Consider the following 26,871-nt stretch of genomic DNA (forward strand, 5'->3'; position numbering starts at 1 on the left):
AAGTCCCTTTCCATTACAATTGTTCTTTAGCTCATAGCAACTCAACAAGTGCACCCAAAAACAAAAGAAGGGGTAAAAGGTTTATTTTGAAACTTAAAAACAAAGTATTAACCAAAAAAAAAAAAAAAATCCAACATAAGATAACATTCCAAGCCATAGTCTTTTTTTTTTGTCCAACATAGGACAATCGCTTGCGGAAGGATTAGTGCCTCGATCATATTTGAAGTGAAGGATCAAGCTCTATAATGACCATCACCCAAAAGACTTTTGGTTGCGGCAGTCAAGGTTGTCACCACAACTAACTTTCAATATCTTACAGTACCTCTCAAAAAATCCTATACGATCAACCACATTGGCATCATTACCCTTCCCACATTCAAGTCCTCCATTGATTATATTAGTAATGACTCCATAGCCGGGGAGACGGCCCTCAGCTCTGTCGGCATTGGTTGGTGTCCATTTGCCGGTAATAACATCATGGCATGACGGTTTCGGAGGTTGGGGTGTCATCCAATACCACGATGCTGTCCTGAATGAAATGATTGGGTCAGTAGCAACAAGGTCAGGATTGTTGAGGAGGTCCACCCCTAAAGCTCTTCCTGCTTGGCCATAGTTGTAGTTGCTGAAAAATTCAAAGTCACAGCCATTTCTCATTAATATCATTTAATTGCTTGAATTAGCCTATTTCTTATGCAAGTAATTAATTAGCAACCAACACATGTATTAAACCAAAAGTATCACCTAGCGCTTTCCAAAAAAATAAATAAATATTAACTAGTAAAAGGTTATTAAATTGATTAGGTAATATATTTCATTGTCAAGAATACCTTCTTATCAATTTGAATGGGGCTAAAGCAGAAAAACATTGATATTTCTTGTCGAAGATTAGTTAGATTTCTATAATCAACAATTAGGAACATAGATACTTTATGGTTTTAAGAAACCTTTATATCTGAAGCATAAAAGGGCTTGAGTAGGACAAGAAACTATTGAGGCCAATGGAACTCATGGGTAAAAGTCTAAAGTTGCTTATGGACCAGCCAATTGAGCAGTAAATTAACTTAAAAAATGTTGATCATGAATAAGTGAAGCTCTAAGTGTTCTTCACTGCTTTCAGTGAAAGTTGAATGGTTCTATTTTGATATTTTAGCCTCATGTCCTATGCCTTTTGAGTGAGAAAAATCTTGCTAATCAAAATGTTGAGAGTTGGTTTTATATAACCAATGAAAATCCAATATGACACAATGTTATTCAATTGGATCTGGAAAATAAACTCTAGCACTCATTTGAAAATGAAAAAGAAGAAAGACATTAGACAGAAAAAACTCACCAATAAAATCTACAATAATAGAAACTGAGAAAACCCACCCAACTACCCTAAATATGCAGTCATGGTTGATCTGTAAGATTTCCTATTAGGTGGACTAGCATAGTCAAAGATTTGTTTCCAAAACCGATTTAGTGGTGTTGACTAAAGATGGAGTAAGCAGAAAGAATCTAATATTATTGGTAAGTGATCTCTATGGAGATATTGGATTCTATTAGCACATCTTAATGGTATGAAATATTTATTACTATGTGTTGACCTAAGATATTGTTTCCTTAATGGGGAGGAAACCCTAATTTTATTGCAGGGTTGGTCCATACCTTCACCCCTATATATAGTTATCACTGATCCATTAAGTGAAGCTAACGACCAAAAGCAAAAGGGAAAGAGGGTAGACCAGACCAACATTGATCGTGTTGTACGAGGAGCATATAAGAAGACATTAAGGAGTTCTTATTCTTCAGCCATGGATTCAAGTATACCTAAAACTTGTTTTTATAGTGTTTGTCGTGCATGCTTATCGATCTTCATGAATCGTTCCGCATTTATTTTATTTCATGATCTGCACTCTGTAGTTTAATTTTATAAATATCCATTGCGGCTCCATTTGGAATAATAATCAAAGACCCCAATTTCAAATCCATTTATTTATTTATAATTTTTTTTTTTTTTAGTTGGGGGAGGGGGGAGGAGTGGGGATGCCCATTTTGAACCCATTACAATTCATAGGTCGTCCAATTTCCATATTGGAGCTTGCAAACCCATAAGCACAACATAAAAATTTTTAGGAAAGGTCATTCTCTTTCCAAGAATTTTAGTTGAAGCAGCATAGACTTTCAAAACAATCTATCAGAGAAATTAAACCCGAAAAACGCGGGAAAAAAGTAGGAATCAAAACAATCATTCAGAGAAATTAAGAGAGAGAAAGGGAAAAAACCAGAAAGATAGAAGTGCAAAGGAAGCAAAAGAATCAAAGAAACCTTGGAGATTATTAATGCGACGAGATCATTTGGACTAGTGAGAACCTCCTGAGCCGAGATCGAAGCAGAGATTCTCGATATTTTCCTCTGAGACCTAAATGGAAAAGAAATTATCAATGGTTTGGTTGAAGGTCTGGAATAAGAAAATAGAGCTTAAGATTTGGAGAGGATCTCTTCTCTGGTTTCCCTGTTCTTCTGTAGTTAGAAAAAGGTGATCTTAAATTGTTTGCATTATCACAGACTAGCGGGCTAGGCTCTCTGTTTGTTGAAAAAGAAGAAACACAAGAGAAAAAAGAAGAAAATCAGAAGGAGAAAGAGATGACGATCACTCCGGCGGTTAGAATCGCCGACCGAAAGTTTCTCATGAAGGAGCGCACAATCCTCACCGATGCTCCGGACAACGGTATCTCGTCCTCAACCGCAACTGAAGCCCATGTTGAAGGTATCTTCATCGGTGCCTCTTTTAACGAAAGTAGTAATCGACATGTGGTGTCTGTTGGCACGCTTAGGTACTCAAATTATTGATAAATTTCTTTAGAAATTATTAAATTCATTCCTATTTTCTTGGAATTTCATTGATGGGTATCTGAAATTTTCTACATAGATGTTCGATCCATGGCTTGTTTTCGATTCAAGCTATGGTGGATGGCACAAAAAATGGGCGATCAAGGAGAGATATTTGTGGTGGGGAGGGAGGTGTTGTTTTGCAAAAGGATTCTTGGCTAGGTGGGCAATGGTTCAAAAGAGAGAGAGAGAGAGTCTTTTTGTGGACGAACTTGGGTGACGGTTCGTGAATAGAGAGAGAGAGAGAGAGAGAGAGAGAGAGAGAGTTTATCTCACGTTGATATTCCTAGAAAGAACAAAGAGTAAGGGTCTGATTGATAACGTTTCAAGAAACGACCCAGGCGACTTGTTTCGCAGTTTCTGAAAAAGACACGTGGTCATTCTTTCGCTAGTTAGTATCGACTTCTAGAAACATGACTTATCAAACACCTTTAATTCGTTTCTGTTTCTAGAAATAGACATTTATGTTTCTGTCGTTTCTTGAAATAGAAACCACAGAAACGTTATCAAACGGGCCCTAAGATTACCATTGTAATAAGGTTATTATAGTTAATTGAAAAGTTTGCCAAAAATTGAGAGTATAAGGACCATTAAGTTGGTAGTGTTTCATCCTTTGTCGTATAGACCTACACCGAAGTCGTACTCAGTCGTGTTGCCGCAGATAGGCATTTGAAGGCGAAAAGGTATTAACAGTAGGCGGGATTGACAGTAGGATATATTGACTAGAGACCCTTATTGACTCGAATCTCTATAGCATGGCTTCATACCTTCGCTCCAGCTCAAGGAGATTTTCATCTTTTGAAGCTAACACCTCCGGAAGGACTCAAGACTTGGTCCATAATTCCGAAGAAGTGATTTTTCACAATCTCGAAGTTGCTATAAATAATTATACCATACCCAAAGTACCTGAATCCGAGGTATATCATAGAGGCACTTTTGCATTTCATAGTGACAACATCATCAAGACATGCGAAAGTACTCACACTCTTGCTTCAACCTATTTATGGTCCTCTGCAAAGAGACCAATCCCAAGCTCAATTCCATCCTTCTCCTGCTCCTATTAATCGGGACAATGGGTCTTCTTCTCCAACCCCGTTAGATATGCAAGCTACCTCCGGCATTTTAATGCTTCATATCACTGAAGAACCTAAATTCCAGATTAATAAGAAATTCCTAATCCAGGAATACAGATCCGCTAAGAACGAAGTAAAAAAGAAAACTCTTTGAAAAACATTATCCTTCTATTTCTGAGTGGCAAGAGCTTCATGAAATTTGGGTTTCTCATATGAAAACTCATCGAATAAATCTTCCTTTCTTTTAGTGGTTTAAGATTTATCTTCTTAATAAGTCCTCTAACCCTCATCAGGTTAGTGTGATAAAGAAGGTAACAATCACTTATATGTCAAAATAAGGAACAGAAATTGAATCTATTCATCCTCCATTCCAATCCTTAAAAATAGGAGAAAATAAGATGGTTGTTCTGCTTAAAACTTCAAGCCGAACCTCAGCTCCTTTGACTGAATTTCATCTTAGTCAAGTTGTAGAACAAAATAACTTTATTAATCTTTGTCTTTAGTCCATTGGAAATCAGACTGATCGGATAGAGACGATTGTAGACTCATTAAAAACCTCTACTCCGTCTACTTCTCATGCTAAAATGGAGCATGTCTGGCCAACCTTTGCTTCTCAACCTAGAAGCACTCCTAAGGAAACTCTTCCTCTTCCTAGGAGTAACCAATCTGTCTTATTTAAACCTCCTCCGGCCTTGGATATTCCAAAAAGGAAAGTCGACAAAACAGAGTCTACCATTTTAGACGAAATTGTTACTCGACTCCAGAAACTTCAAGTCACCAAGGACAAATTAGAAGACAGTCAGGCCTTGACTCTTTCTCTTGCCGAACCTTCTGATTCTGAGATCGAACTGGCAGAGAGAGAATTTCAATCCATGCTACCTCAACAGGCAGTAGTTTCTGAGTCTATTCCTCAGCTTAATCAAGTCATGAGGAAAGCTCGTAAAATTATGCCTACCTCTCCAACAAATTACTATTACCCTCGACCTTCTCCTGTCGATCTCCAATTTGAGGTAGAAGGAGAACCTGTAAATTTTTCAATCGATGGTAATACTATTTTTGAGTGAAATATTGATGGTTTGTCTGAATATCAAATCATCAATCTTTTGAAACAGATGTTAATGTATGCCACAGTGGCTGAATTAAATCATTCATCTGATTCAAATGTTGCTAAAATGATAGCAACTGGTTTCTTCGGCCAACTCCGTGGTTGGTGGGACTTTTATCTGTCTGAAGACGTTAGACAGCAAATTATAAGTGCTATGACCCGTATTCCATAGCAACTTACTGAACAGCTAGCTGATGGTAATTACACCCGGCGAACTGTTTATGTTGATCAAGAAGATGCGGTAAATACTTTGGTCTACACTATAACTCTTCATTTTGTTGGACCAGCTAAAATTCTAGCTGATCGAACAAGAGAACAATTAATGAATCTTCGATGTCCTACACTATCTCATTATAGATGGTATAGATATGTCTTTTTTGTTGAAGTCTTTTCTAGAGAGGACTGTAACAATTCCATATGGAAAGAAAAGTTCATCTCTGGATTACCACCTTTATTTGCTCAAAAGATAAGGTACCAACTTAAGGCAAAGCATAAAGGCACTATTCCTTTCGAGCAATACACCTATGGGGAATTTGCTGCTGAAATATGCAATGAAGGTTTCAATTCTGCACAGACCTCAAACTCAAGAAACAATTGTCTAAATAGAGACAAGTTGGATTTCGAGAAATTGGAGATTCCTGTGAATAATTTGGATTTGAAAAGGTTCGCCCTTCAGGCCCAAAGAAAATTCATCGTAAATTCTCTAAGTCCTCTAAGCCTAAATACCAGGCTAAATATAATAAGTCTAAACCTAAGCGCTTCTTCAAGAAACGCTTCTCTAAATCTCGTCCTCAAAACACTTTTCCAAGTAAACCTCCTATTTGTTACAAATGTGGAAAAGTAGGACACTATAAAAATAACTGTCGAACTAAAACAAGAATTAATGCTTTAGAAATTGAAGATTCTCAAAAGTAAAATCTTGAAAAGGTCTTGCTCTACAGCTCTTCTGACCCTGAGCCAGACTCCGAGTTTAACTCAGACCAAGATATTGCTCAACTTGAGTTCGATAGTAATTCCTACGAGTCTAAATCTCAAACTCCACACTGTAGTTGTGATCCTTATCAGGCTATGCTTAAGGAAAATGGTTTAATGGTTCTCTCTTCTAAAGAATCATTTCTCTTAAAACCCATTGACCAAATAAATGATCCTATAACTAAGGCTCAACTCTTACAAGAGTATATTACTTTAGTTAAGGATAATAATAGGCCTAACCCTGTTCCTACGAAACCCCAGGTTCAGGATTACAGTTTCAAAACTATAATCAATCGGGTTAAAGCTACTTCTCTTACACGAGAACCTACTATACAGGAACTTCGTAAGGACCTCAACGAAGTTAAAACTGAAGTTCGAGAACTCAAACAAAGAATTCAAGTTCTTGAACTATATAACACTCAACAGGTTATTAAGCAATATTCTAATGAAGAAGCTTCCTTTAAGGATCTACTAGCAACTCAAAATATAGTAGCTAATACCTCTGCAACCCCTGCTACAGTTTCTTTAGATAACGCTCAAATTTTAACCCTCCAACAGGTTCAAACTCATAGATGGCATATAATGATAGACATTGTTGTTAATCATGAGTTTAGCCTTAAAACTATCGTTTTAATTGACTCAGGCGTTGATATCAATTATATTAACAAAGGACTTGTACCTTCAAAATATTTTGAAAAGACCGCTCAAAAATTGGTTACTGCTAACGGATATAGGATGCAGGTTGGATATAAACTCCCCTCTGCTTCTATCTGTACTAATGGATACTTCCTAAAGACTCATTTTATTATGGTAAAGGGACTCTCTCAATTTGTACTTCTTGACACTCCATTTTTATCCCAGCTATACCCATTACAAATTGATACAGTAGGTCTTCATTCGGTGGTTCAAAATCACCCTATAATTTTTCATTTCATCGAACCTCCCAAGGTCCCTACGGTGAATGAAATCCGAGCTCAAGTCAAGTCCAAAGAAAATTTTATATGCTCTTTATCTGCTGAAATTCACCAAAAGAGCATCCAACAAAAGATTACTGACCCAAGTTTTCAAGTTAGAGTTCAAAACTTTCAAGCTCAACTTGAAAAAGAAGTTTGTTCAAATATTCCTACTGCTTTTTGGTCTAGGAAAACACATGTTGTTACTTTTCCATATGAAGATAACTTTTCCGAAAACCAAATTCCCACAAAAGCTCAGGCCGCTCAAATGCCTGATCTTCTATGGGAAACCTGTCAGAAAGAAATCTCTGAACTTCTGACTAAAGGTCTTGTTAAACCAAGTAAGTCTCCCTAGAGTTGCACTGCATTCTATGTTAATAATAATGTTGAAATAGAAAGAGGTGCACCAAGACTTGTCATCAACTACAAACCTTTAAATAAGGTTCTTAAATGGATTTGGTATCCTATCCCTAATAAGAGGGATCTTCTCAATAGATTATATGCCTCTCGCGTATTTTCTAAGTTTGATATGAAGTCTGGATACTGGCAAATTCAAATAGCAAAATCCGATCGGTATAAGACAGTCTTTGTTGTCCCATTCGGTCAATACGAATGGAATGTTATGCCTTTTGGTCTTAAAAACGCTCCCTCTGAATTTCAAAATATTATGAATCAAATCTTCAATCAATATTCTCAGTTCATAATTGTGTATATTGATGATGTCCTTATCTATTCTCAGGAGATTTCTCAACATTAGAAACACTTAAATCTCTTCTTCTCTGTCATTCGTCATGCAGGACTTGTTTATGCAAAAAAGATAAATTTATTTCAAACTAATGTTCGATTCTTGGGACACTACATTTCTTTTGGATCCATTATTCCCATAGAACGAGCTATTCAGTTTGCTGATAAATTTCCTGATGAAATAACAGATAAGACTCAACTACAAAGGTTTCTTGGTAGCCTAAATTAGATTGCTGAGTTCTACAAAGACTTAGCAAAAGACGTCAAACCCTTGTTCAATAGGTTTAAACAGTATCCTGAACCATGGACAACTGTACATACTGACTCTGTCCGAAAAATTAAGCTTAAAGTTAAAACTCTTCCGTGCTTAAGTCTAGCATGCCTTGATTGTTTCAAAATTGTTGAGACCGATGCATCCAAAATTGGATATGGTGGTATTCTGAAGCAACGTTGTCCTACTCTTCCTAAGGAAGCATTAGTACACTTTACTTCTGGTACTTGAAACCCCACTCAACAAAAATATTCAACAATAAAAAAGGAGATTCTTTCACTTGTTTTGTGTATAACTAAATTTGAAAGTGATTTTCTAAATCAACATTTTTTAGTACGAGTCGACTGTAAGGCAGCAAAAGATATTCTTGAAAAGGATGTTAAAAATCTGGCTTCAAAACAGATCTTCGCTCGTTGGCAGTCACTCCTCTTTGTTTTTTATTTTACTATTGAATTTATTAAAGGTAATACTAACAGTTTACCTGATTTTTTAACTTGAGAGTTTTTGCAGGGCTCCTAAGCAAAAAGTTGTTGTTCCTACCACAACTAATAAAGATGTTGCCTCATCCTCCTCTCGACAACTTCAAGAAAGTCCCTCTTCTCTTTCCTCTTAATCACCATCAATCAGACCTGCTAATAACTCCCCTTTCATAGTAACAAATTTTATCCCAATAATTCCCATTGAAACCATTCACCTTCGTCACACTCCCTCTGAAATAGCTACCATCTACCTTTGTGACCACCTTCATCCATCCACTGGTGATAAAACTCGTTTTTTCTATGAAAGAATTCTTGAAGAAACTCAAAGTGCTCAAATTCAGCACTATTATAGATCCGCACATGTTCGGGCTTATTCAAAGCTCAATATTATTAACATCATTTAAGATCTCGAATGGAGATCTTCTCCCTCATTCAAACGCGAATTCCATGATATCACCGGCCTTAAACTCAGGTCATATGATTATACTAATTATGTTAAAACCTGGGACATAATATTCTTATATCAAAACGATCATGAAACCTACTCCTGGTTTGTAAAGTTTCGACTTCAACACACCTTATTAGGCATGCCAAACTGGTTTCTTCAGTGGTTCTTTACTTGAGGACCACCAGTTGAGTTCCTCCCAACATCTCTTCAGCAGTCTGTTACCAAATTCAAAGAATTCAATCAACCTCTCGATTCTCGGGCTCTCTTCATACAATTCTTCATTTTATACAAAGTACCTTGGATCCTTCAATGGCGGTATTAGATGACTACTGATGAGTTGAAGAATGGAACTACGTTCCTCACTTGGAACGTCATTTATCGGTTAAATGGTGGGATAAATTCGATATTTCACCTTTAACTGGCTCTCGATTTGTGCCTAAACGAGGCATTGGTGCTGATCTGCCTATTGCCCCAACTTCATCACTAACGGCTCAGATGCCCTTTTTGATCTCTTCCAAGCTACTCGGCGTCGCCTTCCGTTTCTATCAGATGAGCAGATCCAAGAGTGCATCCTCACTGCTATAGGCTTTAATCCACCAGCCTCCGACCCAGTAGCATCTCGTCTTCTTCCTCGACTCTTCCTCCATTAGATGATGCAAATCAATGCGCTCAATGCCCTGATTACCTATATAAAAAAAATAAAAAAAATCCCAAGGGATCAAGAGGTCTCTCTGCACCATGACCCAATGCTGTGCTAATCAGACACACCATTCTGATTCTTGCCAAGTGTCAAGCATCCACACTTAGTGCCACTCCAGTCAGACTGACGTCTTAGCATGCGTCACGCAGCACTATAAGCGAATTATAGTGAGTGTCACAGGTGGACATTTTAATAATTCACCTTACTAAGACTCTTCTAGAAAACAATGAGTCTTCCCACATGGAATGCCAAAGAATCTTTTTGTGGCTTAATTTTAGTCACACACCTAGATTACCGACATTTTATCTTTCGACTGAAGCTTATCAGTTTTTGAAACTGACCCCACACCTTAATTAGGTGTACCAAAATTTTGACACGAACACCTTATTTGAAGCTGTTTATTTGTCATCATCGGTTGGTTGGATGCCTATTCGACGCCATCACCATCAAGGCCCATCAGCATCCCTCAACCAGAATTTGTAAATTTTTGGTGTCCGACCACTCTAAAAGAAGAACTCCTTATCCTTGGAAGACACAAAAGAAAATAGACAATAGTTTTAGTTTTAGTATCTGTAAATTTTGAGTGTTTTGTGAGTTTACTAAGTATCCTGTGTCCTGTATTCAAGTATTATCTTCTCTACCATCAGTTGTAAATTAAAGCTCTTCATGTGAGTGTGCTCTTCTTCTATTTGTATTATGTTTGCCAATAGAAAATTAAAAGAAGATATTACTTTGATAGATAGTTTTATTGATCTTTCTTATGCATATATAGAATTTATACTCATTTATTTCCTGAAAATTCTGACCACTTCTCTGCACTTCATCGGTTAGAAACCCTTGAATTAGCAAGGCTTTGTGCTAAGAAAAGACAATTGCTTAGCCTAATAGCTTCCCTCACTGCTTAAACTGATTTATATATATATATATATATATGGCAAAATGGTCGTGGTACGTATAGAAAAATAGGAATGCAGAACGTTCGGAGCTCGGTGAATATTCACGTAAGTGATATGATTGACACGTGTTAAATATGTTAATCCTGCTAACAGAGTTGTAAACGGCTACAACTTTGTTTAATATTATTAATATTTAAATAAATATATAATAATAATCCCAATATAAGTGGACTCTTCCTTTCATTCCGCTTAGAAATCTCGATCTTCTCTTTCTCTCTCTCCTTGCTTCTTCTTCAAGGTTGTTCCTTCTTTCTTCTTCCTTTTTCACCGCTCTCCAGTCTAGTTGAAATTTTATTTACCAATTTCAGTGAAGATTTGCATCCATGGTAAATTCTCATAGGTTAATAATATCTACCCAATAAGTAATAATAAAATCCTTGATATTCAACAGCTTTGTTTACTTTATAAATTCAAATTTGTCTTTTGCCATATATGCAAGTTTTACTGTCCAAATCCCTTCCCTAGTGATTAATATGTAAACATGGTTTTTTTATATGTGTGGCCAAGTCTCTCATATGTTCAGTGCTTGAAAATAGTTATGTTGATTTTTTTCTTATCTCATCCTATTTTGAGAGAGAGAGAGAGATGATGATGATGATGACGACTGTAGAAAGAAGGAACAACGTTGAAGAAAAAGCAAGAGAGAGAGAGAGAGAGAGAGAGAGAGAGAGAGAGAGAGAGAGAGATTTCCTAACAAAATCTAAGGAGGAGTCCGCTTATATTGGATTTTCATTATTTATTTATTTATTTATATAAAAAAATATTAGACAAGTTAAGTAACCACATCCGTCATCTCTCCACCCTAAAAACTAGGAATCAGTTACAATATAAAAAACTAATAGATGGTTTAGATTAATCTAAACTTAAATGGACGACTAATATTAAAAGAAAGTGAAAATAAGATTGCAATACGTACGTTCTGCTACGACTCACCCTATATATATATATATATATATATCAACCCCTGAGTTTTACCATAAAACTCCTCCAAAACCCAAGTATAACAAATACAGGAAGCCTTTCAAGGCACCTAAAAATTTCAAAGATTCAAAACCTAACAAATCTTCTCAAGGATGTTTTAAATGTGGTAAACCTGACCATATTGCCAAATTTTGTAGAGTCTCAAATAAAATTAATTCTTTACAAATCTCTAAGCAAGATAAAACTCAAATTCTTGCTCTATTTAATAAAACCTCTTCTTCATCCTCTTCTGAAGATGAAAATTACAAACTTAACCAAATACAAGCTTCTGAACATACTTCCAGATCTTCTAATAATGAGAATTTTCAAGCATGTACTTGTGATTCATGCATTATTGGACTTAGCTGTGAAGATTGTGTTCCCAAATCTGTCTGGCCTTCATTTTAAGTTTATGATCTTTATTTTGTTTATTTTAATTACAGCACAATTAGTTATGAGTAAGGTATTGCACCCATCTCAGTATTAGTCTCCTTGATGGATCGGAGTAAGGTATTGCACCTATCTCATTCTGATTGCTATACAGAACCAGGAGATCCCAATTTCCCTGGATTTTAGCATATCTCGATCCTGTAATCTGGTATCAGAGCCAGGTTTGTGCCCAAGTTATGTTGAAAATACCATCTTAAAACTTAGATCTAGGTGGTTACCCCTAGTTTAAGAATTATCAAATTATGGATCGTTTACCCCGCTCCATGTCGATGAGATCGACAAGTGAGGCTAGCACAAGTTCTAATGTGCTAGATTATGATGAACAAACAATAAGAATTAACCGAAGACTTCAAAGCTAGGATATGCCCAAAATTTCAAGAAAAGCTGCTTAACTAGATGTATTTTTCAGAATCAAGAGGCACGATTGTAGGCTTTGATCTGAGGATAGAACAAGAAGCTGCTAAATGCAAAAGAAAGCTAATAATGCAATCAAACGTAAATATATTTGAAAATAATGTTTACAATATTTGGAGATTGATTTGGGTAGGCTTGGGTTGGAAGATTTGAGAAGAAGAAGGATGTTTGGGTAGGAGTTTTTGAGCTGTGGGTGGCTAACCTTTGAAGGACGATCAGACTTGTGATGATCGGAGCCTGTTGTTGGAGTCCGGCGGGGTGCTCGGAGAGATCTTGGGAGAACTTGTGAGAACAAAGCTTGCTTCGGAACTTCCTCTCCCTAGTCCAGGTTTTTGAGTATTTTTTCAAGTGATTTGGGTAATGGGGTGATGCTCATTTTATAATGTAAGGATGCTCATTTGAATTACATGTGAGTTTGGATTACATTTGGATTTCATTTCGTACTGTACCAAATTAGGTTTATGGATTTGTTTCTTTAATCTAATATCAATACAAAGGGCAAGGCCCTCTTCATGGATTAGACTAATGATTTGGCCATAGGACATTTGATCATAGGGAATGATCCCATCATTTTCTTTCCTAAGGCGTTGTTTGATTTTTTAAGAAAACAAAGTTGGCAATCCTGTAAGGAATTTTTCTTTCCAACAGGAAAGGTTTGCATCAGGTCTGGTTAAGACTTTGGTTAAGAAAGTGTCTTTGTACCATTTGAAATCATGTAATTTCTTACATCTAAGGTTTGATAATTGTTCAACTGTTCTGTCTTTGAGACGAGAAGGGTTATATATATATATATATATATATATCTTATTTAACTATAAAACTGTCATTTTCATTTATTTCTGGATTATTAGCAGACGTGGGACCCACCCACCTCCTTCTTCTCCTTGTGACGCAAGGAACCCCGCCTTCTCCCCTACCATGAGATATGAGACCAGTGGATCACAGAGTCGTAAAACTCTTTGGACGCTTCCCATTTCTTTCTTTATTATTGTTTCAATTCTCATCCCTTATAAAAACCACTCTCATTCGCTTCTTGGCGCACAAGACTACAAGAGTTGAGAAGAAGAAGAGAAAGAGAAAGAGAAAGAAGGAAGGAGAGAGAGAGAGAGGAAAGGATCACCAGAAGACTCTCTTTCCCCTCTCGTTTTCCTCTCTCTTAGCTATAGTTTTCCAAACAGGGACAAAAGCGTATGGATTGGATTGGATCGGATCGGATCGGATCGGATCGGATCGGATTGAAATCCCCTTTCTTTTTCAATTATTTCGTTCTATCGCCGCCATGATTTCATTGAAGATAAGCAGTTTCTTATTAATATTAATTAAACCCAATTCTAAAATTTTAAGTTTAAAGAATCCCATTTCATACCTACTAGGAGAGAGGAAAGAAGAAAATAATTTATTCTTCATTTTGGTATACGGTGGTCGTCCCTCTGGTCGTTCTACTGCTCTATTGACATTTGCAAAGGAAGAAAATTTGTTTTACTAGGCTTATGTTTTTGGATTTTCAAAATAAAACATGTCAGAGGAGAGGAACGTTCAGGCAGTGATGGGGGCGGATCCACTGGACTCATGGTAGTGGGGAAGGTGGAGGTTACCTGTGTTCCAAGGAGAAAAAGATGGGTGCGTTAGAAATAAATGAAAATTGTAGTTTTGGATTCTCTTTGGCTTGATTTCTATTTGTATTTATTAATTATATTTTAGAAATTATTTATGACAATAAATTATAGATCACAAATAGTATTCATTTGATTACTATTTATAAAATAGATTATATAATAAGAAAATAGGTTTTAGTTTTCACCTTCAGCTTTGAGCTTCGAAAACATATTGAAGTTACTTATTTACCATTGATTTTGAGTCATTTAGCACACGTGTTCATTTAAGGTAGCAAATATTAACATAAATGATCAGTTGCCACAAATCACAAATAGCTTAAGAGTAATTTATGATTTATGATTTATTTCAATTTATTATAAATATAAATGGGTGCTATAAATTATACCAAACACATGTAAAACTAGAAATAAGTCAAATAAATACAAATAGAAATCAAACCTAAGAGAGTTGACATGGGAAAATGAGCAATAATTTGGATATTTTAAAATATCAGGGAAGAAAGAGACGTAGAAGTTTACTTTTTTTGAAGAATTAGAAGAAAAAAAATTCAAGTTGGGAAGTTTGAGTAAACGTGGGGTAAATATAGGGGAGCGACAAAAAAAATTTCCCTTATTTTATTTTGGAGGAATTGTAAGAGGGATTTGTTTTCAAATCTTGATGACTATAAATCGAAGACCTTGCAAGTTGAGCTAGCTTTAATTTTTAATATAGACACTCAAGATCAAACAACATATTAAAGAATAGGGTTAATATTATGCTTATCAAAAGAAGACATAGTCAAGTAGAATTTTATTCAATAAAAAAAAAAAAAAAAAAAAAAAAAACGAAAAACGAATTTTGCAAGTCTTCGTTTTCATAGGAATGACTTGATCAAAAAATATTATATTATAAACGAAGTAAAGAAAAGGAAAAACTGATATAATCATACGTACTGAGAAAGTTGGATGGGTCCACGCCCGTAGTACCTTTTACCGGCAGCACACGGCCACTGAGCATTATTAGGCCATTCGTATGGACCAACACGATCGCCTTGCTCCTCGATAAAGCGATATCCCCAAGTGTATCGGCCATCAGGTCCTTCGGACCATCCCCCTACACAATGGAAAAACAAAGGATGACACTTAGCCTTTGTTCATTTTTTGGGTAAGAATGCTTAGCCAATGCAAGTGTGAGCCACGAATAGTTTCCCATAAGGGGATGGGAGTTATCCTCCAAGATCTCACCGCTAAAGGGGTATTCAGACTACGAATCAGAGCAATTAATGCACCATTGACCTGTGATCTAATGTCTCACGGACAGTGAAATCCCATCGCCTAAGTATCTGGACCACAGTAGGATCTCATGTGGGAAAATCACCACGTGGGGAGAGGATCCAAACTCAATGCGAGTCTATATTCATAAAATTGACTTCAACAAACCTGTAGTTTCATGGGAAGTTTGAGCTAAAAAAGCAGCGATCTCCTTCTTACATATGTGATCATCGCCGGTCATTCCAAAGCGGGGGAAAGACTTAGCGGCAGCAATGAAAGCATCGTAGGTGTAGAACTCATTTCGATGTTTAAGGATTTCATTAAAAAGGGTTTGGTTGATAAGAGAGCCAATACCAGCACCACCGCTGCTTCCCATCGTTTTTGTGTCAGTGTTTCTGGGATGGAATGGATGGGGCAATGGCAATGGCAAGGGGTTTATATATAGGGCCAAAGAGTTGATTAGGCAGCTTTGCTCTTATGAGGTATGTATTTATTACTTTAATGTTTCTTTGGGTTACTTTATTAATATCCTTTGGTTAAGATCAAGGAATGGGATCCATAGTATCAAATAGGGTTGACATTTTATGAAGACAGGCACAGACTCGGGCTGGCTTTTTTTTTTTTTTTGTAAGTGATGTGTATGTATTAAGAAGTAACGAAAATTACAAAGTAAGGCAGCCTTAATCTTCTTCTATGGACAGATCAAAAGAAAGGAAAACAGGCCCCTTAAAACCAAGTAGGACAGGCCCTGCATTACAATGTGGAATCAAAACCAAAGATTACAATCTTTAGTAGACTTTAAATTTAGAATCATCTTTTAATAAATTAGTCAACTCATCTGGAAAATCTTGAGCCTGAATAATAGTAGACTCAGGCTAGCTTTACTTGATTGGATAGGGAAAACAAGTGGAGAGCAGGCATGCAGAATATTACTTATTAACTAGTAAAGATTATTAAGTTGATTAGGTAATATATATTGTCATAGTCAAGAATACGTTCTTATCAATTTGAATTGGGCTAGAGAAGAAAAACATTGATCTTTCTTGTCCAAGTTTAGAGAGCTCGCTATAATCAGCAATTAGGAACATACAATTTTATGGTTGTAAGGAAACTTTGTATATGATGCATATCAAGGCTAGAGTAGGACAAGAAATTATTGAAGTAATTGGAATTAAGGGCTCGTTTGATTTTGTTTTCAGAAACGGTTTTTCCGCTTTTCTGTGCTCAGAAATTAAAAAAAAAAAAAAAACCCCAAAAACCATTTGATTTTTTTGTTTCGTTTCACTTGTTTTTGGAAACATAAATAGAAATTAATACATATTTCTGTGTCTGGAAACAAGAATGGAGAAACAAGTTAGACTTATTTTTCCGTCTCTAGAAACAAGTGAGAGGGATAAAAATTATGAAAAGCCCGATACTTCACTTGACCTATCCAAACTCCAACCCATTGTTGAAACTTCTCACTATCCAGATACAGCGATTCCAACTTGGTTGTGCGAAGCTCACAGTTTCGGATTGCCTTCATCCTTCTGAAGCTCATCTCCATGAAACATACCTGCAACTCCAACGTCATGCCTTCACTCATTAGTTGCATACCTACAACGTTGTCCCTTCACTCACGTCTTGAACTCGACTACACTGTTGAAAACGTTTCGGGAAACAAAAAAAAATCAAACACCTTTTTGCAATTCAAAAAATCGAAAAAAATCGTTTCTACTACAGAAACAGGAAAAACAAATCAAACAGGCCCTAAGTATGAGGTTGTTGATGGATCAGGCCAATTGAGCTCTCTAGCTAAACTAAGGGTGAAACAGAGCTAGGTTAGATTAGTATTTTGAAACCTTAGCCCAACCATGCCCTAAGGTCGGGCTTAGATATCTAGCTCAGGCCAACCCTGTCAAGCTCATCCTAGCCCAGCCTAGTCTAGTCTAACTCTGATTGACCCTAGTTTTGCCCTATTTTTTTTTTTTTTTAACCATCCTCATATGTATTTAAAAAAAAAAAAATACATAAATAAACATCATCATCATCATCAATCATTCTTGAAAATAATGATTCGACCCCCTAGTTCAATCTTTATATTTTTTGTCTAAGATGGTGCCATAACTGTGTCATGAAAAACAGATAGTGAGACATGGTGGCCCAAGTAAATTACTCCACCATTCTATTTAAATATTGGCAAGGTCTAGGTTTGACACAAGTCAAAACCCCCTGGTCCAATCTTTATATTCTGTGTGTCTAACATAGTGGCATAGTTATATCATGGAAAAAGTGAGACATAGTGGCCCAATTAAATTATTCGCTCGTTCCATTTAAATATTGGCAAGGTCTAGTTCTGACACTTGTTAAATTCCCCTGTTTCAATCTTTATATTTGTGTCTGACATAGTGCCACAGTTGTATTAAGAAAAAATATAATGACTTGGGGTGTCAATGGGCCGGGTTGTGTGGGTTTTTTAAAACCTAGCCCAATCCTAAGGTCTCTTAACTCAATCCTAGCCCAGTCTAGTTATAGGTCAGCCTGAGATATCTTAGCCCAGGCCCAATCCAACCCAACCTTAATGGACTCTAATAGAGTTGGGCTTAGCTTAACCAGACCAGACCAGACCAGCCCAGCCTAGTACTATTTTGGTTACTTTTTTTTTTTTTGGGGTGTGAGTACTTTTCGTTATACTTGGTTGTTCGATCTTGATACTTTGCAAAGGTCAAAGACCAAACTGATAAGAAATGGAAAGAAGTGAGGTGAGTTTCTAAGATACTAGTATTACATATTAGTATCCTATTCGGTTTTAATTTGGTTTGGTTTCAGTTCGACTGATGGTCCTAAGCTAGAACCGAACCCAAATCCAACTGAATTTAAAACATGTATTCCAAAACTGCATTTGCATTAATGTGACACTTTGATGCTGCAGACTAAAACAATCATGTTCATCAACTAAGAGTGAAACCAAAAGAAATCCCAACTGACATCATTGTGCTGATGCATTAATATGCATAATTGATTGCTTCACTAGGACACTCCTTCTAAAGTAAAGAGCTCATGAAGAATAAAGTTCTTCTATTTGAAGTAATAATTAGACAATTATTTAGATTCTATATTCTCATATGGCATTAAAATAGTTAAAACTTTGAATGATTAAGCATTTAGGTTCTAGCAAACCCACTTCATAGCCATTCAGGATAAAAAATCTCATCTTTCGTTGGCTTATCTGGAGAATCTTCAACCTGACTACTTGAATAAAGTTGAAAAGTATGCTTTCAAACTTACTTAATTATTAAGGTTCTTTTAAGGAATAGCTCTAGAAGTTCATAGATGAATTTGCTCAAGGAAGAATAGAAGTCCTAGGCTATAAAAAGCCTTGAACCTGAACTATGCCTTGGTGTAGTTCAAGACTTAGTTTGATACTTCTCAACTGGTTTTCTTTGGAAATAGATGGCACATCAGAGAACTGATTATCTCCTGAAAGTGGGGAGAGAAGGGTTTGCTATGATTGATGAATATTATGGCCCCAAGCAAAGACCTTCTCAATCCAGTGATCAAGGTGTCATGATTCTCCAACCTTCCCCAAGGATGGAGGCAATGGATTCTATTATGGCTGCCAAGATGTATGGAGGGATGATATATGTGAACCCTCGTCCAAGGGCTCCACCACCTTCAAGTTCTGTTAGAGCTTCCTCATATTGGAATTGAGCTTCTATTTAATCAACCATGATATATAGCTATATATCTGTGAGGATAAGAGTGGACTTTGTACTAGTAGTAATATCCAAGTTTGGGTTTTGTATAGACTTTGAGCAACCCTCTCTTTTCTGTTGTCTAAGCTTTTACAAGCCATGTTAGGCTTTTGTCTATGCAAACTTAATGATAATGATATAGTACTGTGAGTTTTATATGATTTTTATTCTCTCTAGTTGCTCTACTTTGCAGATGAGGAAAATATTAAACCAAAAATTATAAACTAGTAAGGGCTATTAAATTGATTAATTAATATATAGTCATTGTCAAGAATAGGTTCTTATTGATTTAAATAGGGTTAGAGCAGAAAAACATTGATATTTCTTGTCCAATTTTAGGTAGATTGCAATAATCAGCAGTTTGGAACATACAGACTTCATGGTTCTAAGGAAACTTTATATTGATGCATATAAGGGCTGGAGTATGACAAGAAACTATCGAGGTCATCGAAACTCATGAGTGAGTCTAAGGTTGTTCATGGACCTGGCCAATTGAGCTGTCCAACTAGGGGTGAATCAGGGTCGGATTGAGCCCCTTTTTTTAAACCCCAGCCCATCTGGCTCTAATTAAGGTCTGGCTAAGATATCTAGCTTAGGCCCAACCCTCTCAAGCCCCGTCCAGTCCATCCCTGATTGACCCTAATTTTTTCCAAGGTTGGGTTGGCCCTGCTTTCCAGCCATTTGTGTTCTTACATATACGAAAAATAAAAAATAAAAAAAAAATCATTAACATTAATCATTCTTAAAAATAATCTTAAATCTTAAATCCTTAAACATAATTTTTACTAAAAGATCAATTATATTAAGAAAAGAATTGCAAAAGGAGAAAATATAATACAACCTGGGAAATCCCAGAAACTCCAACACAACTTTGGAGAGCATCCCTACCTTTGGCATTGCCATCAACAGGAGAGCACTCTCTAACAAGAGAAGTACAAAATCAAAGAAAAAAAAAACTACCTAGAGAACTGATATCTATGTCTACACTGAAATTCCATCCTGAGCTCCTCCAACATATGAAAAGGTCATTCGACCACGAAGGAGGAAACTTCCCTTCATGGTCAAACCAATCCACAATTGAATTTGCTTGTCTTAAACAATAAGATATTTTCCACTTGATCAAACCTAAGAATGGTTAAAGAAATATTCAAATTCTGCAACACAAATCAAGAAGTTGTTTGGCCATTAACAGCCATGACTACAGCTATCAAATCACATTCAATCCATAATTTTGGATGCCATGCCCTCTCGCCGCCATTATCCTTGAAATTAGAGCTTCAATTTCCACTTGAAAATTTGTCTTCTGACCAAGAAAAAACACTGAAAGAGAACACCACTCTTGAATGAAAATCTCGTAAAACACCCAACTCCAAATCTTCCCGGGTTTCCCAAAGAGAATCTGTCTACATTCAGTTAAAACCACCTAAGTGTTGGCGCACACCAAAACACTTCTATAAACTTAGATGCTTTTACAAGGCTGAATTGGAATATGCAATCTCCTGGAGCACAATAGGTCTATCACAAATTCAACCGATCCCTATACTTGTGAGAAATGTTTCAAAGATCTCCTACCTGCTGCTTTCTATTCGTCCTTGTTGGCAACCTCGTGGCAGTGGTGATGTAGCCAACTATAATGAGGCAGCATCGATGAAATGGCAACATACAATCTCTTTAATGAGATGGAAATGGTGGGTGATTGTGTTTGAGTACTTTGGTCAACCATGGTAAGTGGTGCAGATTTTCTGGCCCAAAACTAACAATTTTGGCTTATTTCCACTCGGGGGAGTTTTCGGCATTGAAGATGACTTTTTTGGATGTCGACTCTTGCATGTAACATTGTAAGCATAAAAATTTTTATCCCGATTCAATGTGGGATGAAGAAGTTACAGTTTCGTCAATGTTCAGGGGCATTTTGATCTTTGTACATAGCTAAGAATGTTGATGTGTTGTTCTGTAAGATTGTAAATGTTCGAGTCTTGGTCCATAACTTTTTTAGTCTCGGCTCAACCCGAATCTGTATGAGAAAGTTATGGAGTTTTCCACGAAATCGGTCTAGAATTTTCACGATTTAGTTTGGAAATAGCTCTTAGGTTGCTTAGGATGTTTTAGCATTCTTTTTTTGAACTAGATGATTTTTGTGGTATTACTGAAAGTTTTGGTCACTCATCAAAGGGGATTTTCGGCATTATAATTTGGATCGGAGATGGTCTTAAAGCAACTAGTATATACTTGGAAGATTTCAAATCTAAGGATCTAAAATGGCCACGCTCACAGATTCCCATCCAAGGCCGCGCATTTTCTATGATGCATGCTCCAAAGATGCTCTCGTGAGGTTTCTCATTACTGCTTCAACCTTGCTGCCCCTACGCTACACCAGATCTTGACCCGCTTGTGTGCTAGGTGTGTGTGTGCTCATACGCCAAAGTTCTATCAAAAAAATAAAAAAAAAGCTCATACGCCAAAGATCCCTTTTATTGAAGTCTTATGGATCGAATGCGACAGGCACTGATCCGAGGGCCCCTGGACTTTCCCTCTTTTGCGCTTGATCTTACGGCGCTCTATTGATAAGATGTTCCTCCAATGAAGCCTCGACAACAAACCTGCAAACAACGTCAGCGCATACAGTCAATGCCAGCCTTGCATCATATACCCGATTTTGATTGTGCTGCCGAGATTAAAGGGCCGTTTAGATCCAATCCAATGGATCTCATCAAGGGAACCGATTTAAAGATTGATCCAACGGCTAAGAGTCGTGCCACGCCCCCACCTGCCACTAGCGTGTCCTACTCCTTTAGAAAAGATTCTGAATACTCCTATCTCATTGACCCAACTTCATTTGGCCAAGCGGAAAAGCTTTTATAACCCTTCTTTGCGGACCCATTTTCATAATAAAAGAACCCTAAAGAAAAGACTCATAAGTGAGTTCTTATTCTTTATTTTCCACGCCAACTTACTCTACATTGATTTATTCATATCCCGTAATGGACGGATACAAGAACACCTTACATCTTAGGCTAACAAATTACATCCCATTTCATTGTAATCTTCTTAGCAGTGTTAACATTTCCCGTATAAGAATGCTGAATCATAAACACAATGATTGAGAAATTTCCCTTTGCACTCAACTATTATACCCTTCACTTTATCAATAAGATATCTCCCTCCTTGAAAATCTCCACGCCCAAATATCAAGTTGGAAGGTGACAAATAGAGATCCCAGTGATGCAGTTGAAGAATTTTCTCAAAAAATATCAAGAATACTTAAGACAGCAAATTAATCTTTGGTAATCAAGCGATTGAAACAACCTCTCAAATTCTCGGGGTAAGGTTGCATAATTCTTACCCAAACCCCCTAACCTCTCACATATGGGAGTCGTGTGCACCTGGTGCACCCTTTTTTATCAGCTATATATACAAATTCATTTTGGTAATACCTTGTGGGGGAGGGGGTAACTTTGAGGTGCTCTACCTTGGGAGGGTGTTTTAACTTTGAACTCTCTCTCTCTCTCTCTCTCATCATTTTGCTGTTTTGGAAGGTCTCGTCAAGGTATCTCCTCACTCTTGCTTTGTTGATCAGAACTATTACAATTTATTGGAACAGGATCCTTTAGTTCTTTGTAAGATAACACTCAAAACCATAGAACTTTATTATATTAAGCCCAACAAAGGACCACACTTACAGAAGGATCAGTGCCTTGATCCTATTTAGGAAAAATATCAAGCTGCAGAATAACCGGCAGCATTAAAAGACCTTTGGTTATAGCAGTCAAGGTTATCACCATAGCCAACTCCTAATATGTCACAATATCTCTTGTAAAATCCTATACGATCATTTACCCTGGCATCATAACCTCTCCCACATTCAAGTCCTCCATTGATGATATTGGTAACAGTTCCATAGCCAGGAAGACGGCCGGCGGCCCTATCGGCATTGCTTGGCGACCATCGGCCGGTGATAACATCATGGCATGATGGTTTTGGAGATTGGGGTGTCGTCCAGAACCACAATGCTGTCTTGAACGAAATGGTTGGGTCAGTTGCAACAAGGTCAGGGTTGTTGATGAGGTCCACCCCTATGGCTTTTCCTGCTTGACCGTAGTTGTAGTTGCTGAAAATTCAATGTCATAGCCATTTCTCATTAATATCAATTGCCTTAATTAGCATATTTGTTATGCAAATAATTAATTAACAACTTACACATACACTAAACCAAAAACACCAACCAGTTAATTAGGGTTATTAAATTGATCAGATACTATATTCTAATTTTAAATTTTATCTAATCAATGTAATAACCCTTACCATTGAGGTCATTGGAACTCATGGTACAAGTCCAAGGTTGTTAATTGACCAGCCCAATTGAGCTGCCTAAAGACTCTAAATTACAGGTGAAATAAGGCTGGGTTGTGCAGGTTTTTTTAAACCCCAAGCCCAACCCAACCCTGAGGTAGGATTGAAATTTCTAGCTCAAGCCCAACCTTGTCAAGCTCAGACCCAACCCAACCCAACTCGGCTCAGCTCACCCCGATTTTTGTCAAATGTCAGGCTCAACCTATTTTTTTGCCATTTTTCTTTATATGTACTAGAAAAAAAAATTAAAATATCATAAATATTAATCATTTTAAAAAATAACCCTAAAATATATCATAATTAATAAAATAGTAATTTCAACTACAAATAATGTCTATGCACGATCATGTAAAGAAACTTTTGCCTTAGAATTATTAAAACAAAATATTATATATATATATATATATATATTAAGAATAAAAAACATATCGAAGTCAACTATAGTAATTTGGGCCGAATTTTCTTGAGGCCACAGTGAATGAGAATTTGTCTACGCGTGACATTAGGGTCACGATCTCCAACCTTAAGGAAACTTTTTAGAGGTTTCTCACTGAGTATTACATTATAAACATTTACCAAAACAGAAAATATTAATTATATTATAACAAAATGAAAGAAAAGATAGAGTGATATAATAATACTTACTAAGAAATCTGGATGGGTCCACGCCCGTAATACTTTTTACCGGCAGCACACGGCCACTGAGCACTAGCTACACAATAATCTGGAGGATTGCCTTGTTCCTTGAGATAGCAATATCCCCAAGCGTATGGGCCATCAGGTGCACTGGCCCATCCCCCTACACAATCGAAAACAAAAAATGATATTTAGCCATTTACTTGAAATAACAATTCTTCTTTACATAGGATCTCATCTCACCGTTAAAGAGGTATTCAAACCACAAATCAGAATAATTAATAAATGAGAAAATTACATGATTACTCACTTTTAGATTTTTTTTACAAAATTACTCACAAAATGTTTTGGTTAATAAAAATATCTAAAATTAGATTTGGATTTACAAAACCATTCATTCAAAGTTTCAATTAACAAAAATACCCAAAATCATGTTTAGATTTACAAAACCACCCAAAATAGTGATTCTTCATATAATCATGTATTTTTTATTACTAAAATTTTATGTGGGTAGTTTTATAAATCTAAACTCAATTTTAAATATTTTTGTTAACTTAACCTTTAATTGGGTAATTTTCTCAAAGAAAACCTAATTTTTGGTATTTTTGTTAACTTAAACTTTGGATGCCCTGATGGCTAATTTTGTAAAGGAAATCATATGTGGGTAATCAATTAATTTTTTCTTAATAAATCATTAACTCGCGATCCAGCGCATACTCAAAAAATTGAGTTCAACCAACCTGTGGTTTCATGGGAAGTTTGAGCCAAGAAAGCAGCAATCTCCCTCTTTTGGGTGTTAACATCGCCGGTCGTTGCGAACCCGCCGAAAGCCTTTGCGGCAGCAATGAAAGCATCGTAGGTGTAGAACCCTTTAGCAGGACAAGCTCCGTCATTTCGATGTTTAAGGATTTGATTAAAGAGATCCCGGCTGATGAGAGAACCAATATCACCACCTCCACCTCCGCCACCACCGCCGCCACCGGAACATTGGCTTTGACAGCCGTTTCCACAATAGTCAGATGTGGAACCACAATAGCCAAACTTGCTACAACAAAGACCACCAGGACATAGTGCACCACCAGCTTGGCTCCCACATTGCTCTGCTAGAGCTACAACCAAGGAACAGAGAGAGAATAGCAGAAAAATAGAAGCTTTTCCCATATTGTGTATGGAATGGGAGAGATGGGGGAATGGGGCAATGGGGGAGGGATATATATGGGCAAAAAAGTTGATTAGATTTAGTCAGCTTTTGCTTTAAAGAGGTTTGGCTTTACCACTTGAATGCTAATTTTGGTCAAGATCAATGAATGTAATCCAAAGTGATCAAGTAGGGTTGGCTAAAGTGATAAGATATTTTATGAACAAAGACTGAGAGACTCAGGCGGCTTCAACTTTATTACCTTGACTGGGTATAGGCAAAGGAAGGTCGAGAGCATCCACGGAGAATATTCTAACGAATATTTTCGATATGAAGATGAGAACACCTGTGGGTTTTGGAAGTGATTTACATCAACCTCCCAATCGTTTGTCCAATTATACCATTTTTTTTAAATAATAAAATCACATTTAAACCCATCCAAACTTACATTAGTGAGAAAGGTGTTTGTTTTTCAAATGGAGAAAAAAGAAGACGATTTTACCCCCTCCTCTCTTCTTCTTCTTCTTCTTCTTCTTCTTCTTCAACAAAGACGACTACGCAGCACTTATTAAGATCAAAGCAGCATTTCACAATGCATCCTACTTCGCACCATTGATCCCCAACACCGATTGCTACAACTGGTCCTACGTGAAGTGCTGTGATAACTCCAACAGCACAAACCGCATCACTAGCCTCTACATCGCCAGTGCAGCTCACATCTCCGGCCAAATCCCTGCTGAGGTGGGCGACCTCCCATACCTCGAAAGCCTCGTTTTAATAGAGGAGAGACGACGGAAGTGAACGAGCAGGAGAGCGGAGTAAGTCGGCGAGCTGCTTAGGGAATTGAGAGAGATGCTTTGGCTAGAAGGGAGTAACGTGAGCGAGGAACATGACCATGTCACCGAGGTCCTTGGCGACGGAGACATCATCGCCGACGCCACCTATGAAGGTGAAATTGAGAGCGGCCTGTTGTTCGAAAATCTGAAGAGATGAATCGAAGTGGCGGTAGAGGAGGAGTAGCTCAGACTCGTAGCCCTCAGGGTCACACTTCATCTTCGTTTGCAGGGATGGAAGGAATTACAGTCAGAAAACAAGAAAAAAGGAAAAAAGAAAGACTGTCTGATAGAAAGGGGAAAAAAAGCATGGGTTTTTAGAAGAGAAATATAAAGAAAAATCTATAAATACAGAGACCCAATTTGAGTTTTGACCCAACTCCTCAACTAACATAAAAATAATCATAGATCGCATTCATAAGACACAAGGTTTGGAATTTCTCTTTGCCTCATAATTGCGTTCAGAGCTTGAAGTTTTTCCACTGTAATCCCACATCCAATGGCACCGAATCCAATCACCACCATTCGTCATTTGGTCGGATCAACGAATTCTGCATCTGAAACGGCGGAGAGTTCAACTTGGCTCATATCGTCATCGTCAATCAGAGCTGGGAGGTTAAGATCTATCAAATTGTCTGCAAATTTTTAGTAGTATTTGTAGCTGTAGTTGAACCAGAGAGTTGGGATCTCTTATGCCCACCAAGAGCTTGACCGAACCCAAAAACTCAAAACACAAACAGGGCATTCATGGATTTTCCGATCGACAGTTGAAGTACCTGCATTACCTGGTTCGGACTCTGATTGGGTCCGAGCAGCATAGGATGAAGATGGGGTACAACCCCTGATCTTCTTATGACTTGCTCTCTGCCCACCAAAAGCTTGGTACGACCTGAACACCTTCTTGCATGCCCTGCACT

At 37.1% G+C, this 26,871-nt stretch overlaps 2 protein-coding genes across 2 annotated transcripts in view; both read right to left on the bottom strand.

The window, feature by feature from the left end:
- Positions 1–252: 252 nt before the first annotated feature.
- LOC122075992 (basic endochitinase-like) lies at positions 253–15,639 on the bottom strand. The gene is made up of 3 exons (XM_042641239.1): positions 15,432–15,639; positions 14,946–15,105; positions 253–622 (listed from the first exon to the last, which is right to left on the bottom strand). Exons 1-3 carry the CDS (start codon positions 15,637–15,639, stop codon positions 253–255), a joined length of 738 nt encoding a protein of 245 aa, XP_042497173.1.
- Positions 15,640–22,620: 6,981 nt separating this feature from the next.
- Positions 22,621–26,871, bottom strand: part of LOC122080733 (endochitinase A2-like) — a 13,608-nt gene continuing 9,357 nt past the window's right edge. The window contains exons 6-8 of the mRNA XM_042647552.1: positions 24,724–25,092; positions 23,993–24,146; positions 22,621–23,105 (exon numbers count right to left, since the gene is read on the bottom strand). Of these exons, the coding sequence (XP_042503486.1) occupies positions 22,715–23,105; positions 23,993–24,146; positions 24,724–25,092 (914 nt within the window). The 3' untranslated portion in view covers positions 22,621–22,714. The remainder of the gene's footprint in view (positions 23,106–23,992; positions 24,147–24,723; positions 25,093–26,871) is intronic.

Source organism: Macadamia integrifolia, chromosome 1, assembly GCF_013358625.1.
Source record: "Macadamia integrifolia cultivar HAES 741 chromosome 1, SCU_Mint_v3, whole genome shotgun sequence".
NCBI classification, from domain to species: Eukaryota; Viridiplantae; Streptophyta; class Magnoliopsida; order Proteales; family Proteaceae; genus Macadamia; species Macadamia integrifolia.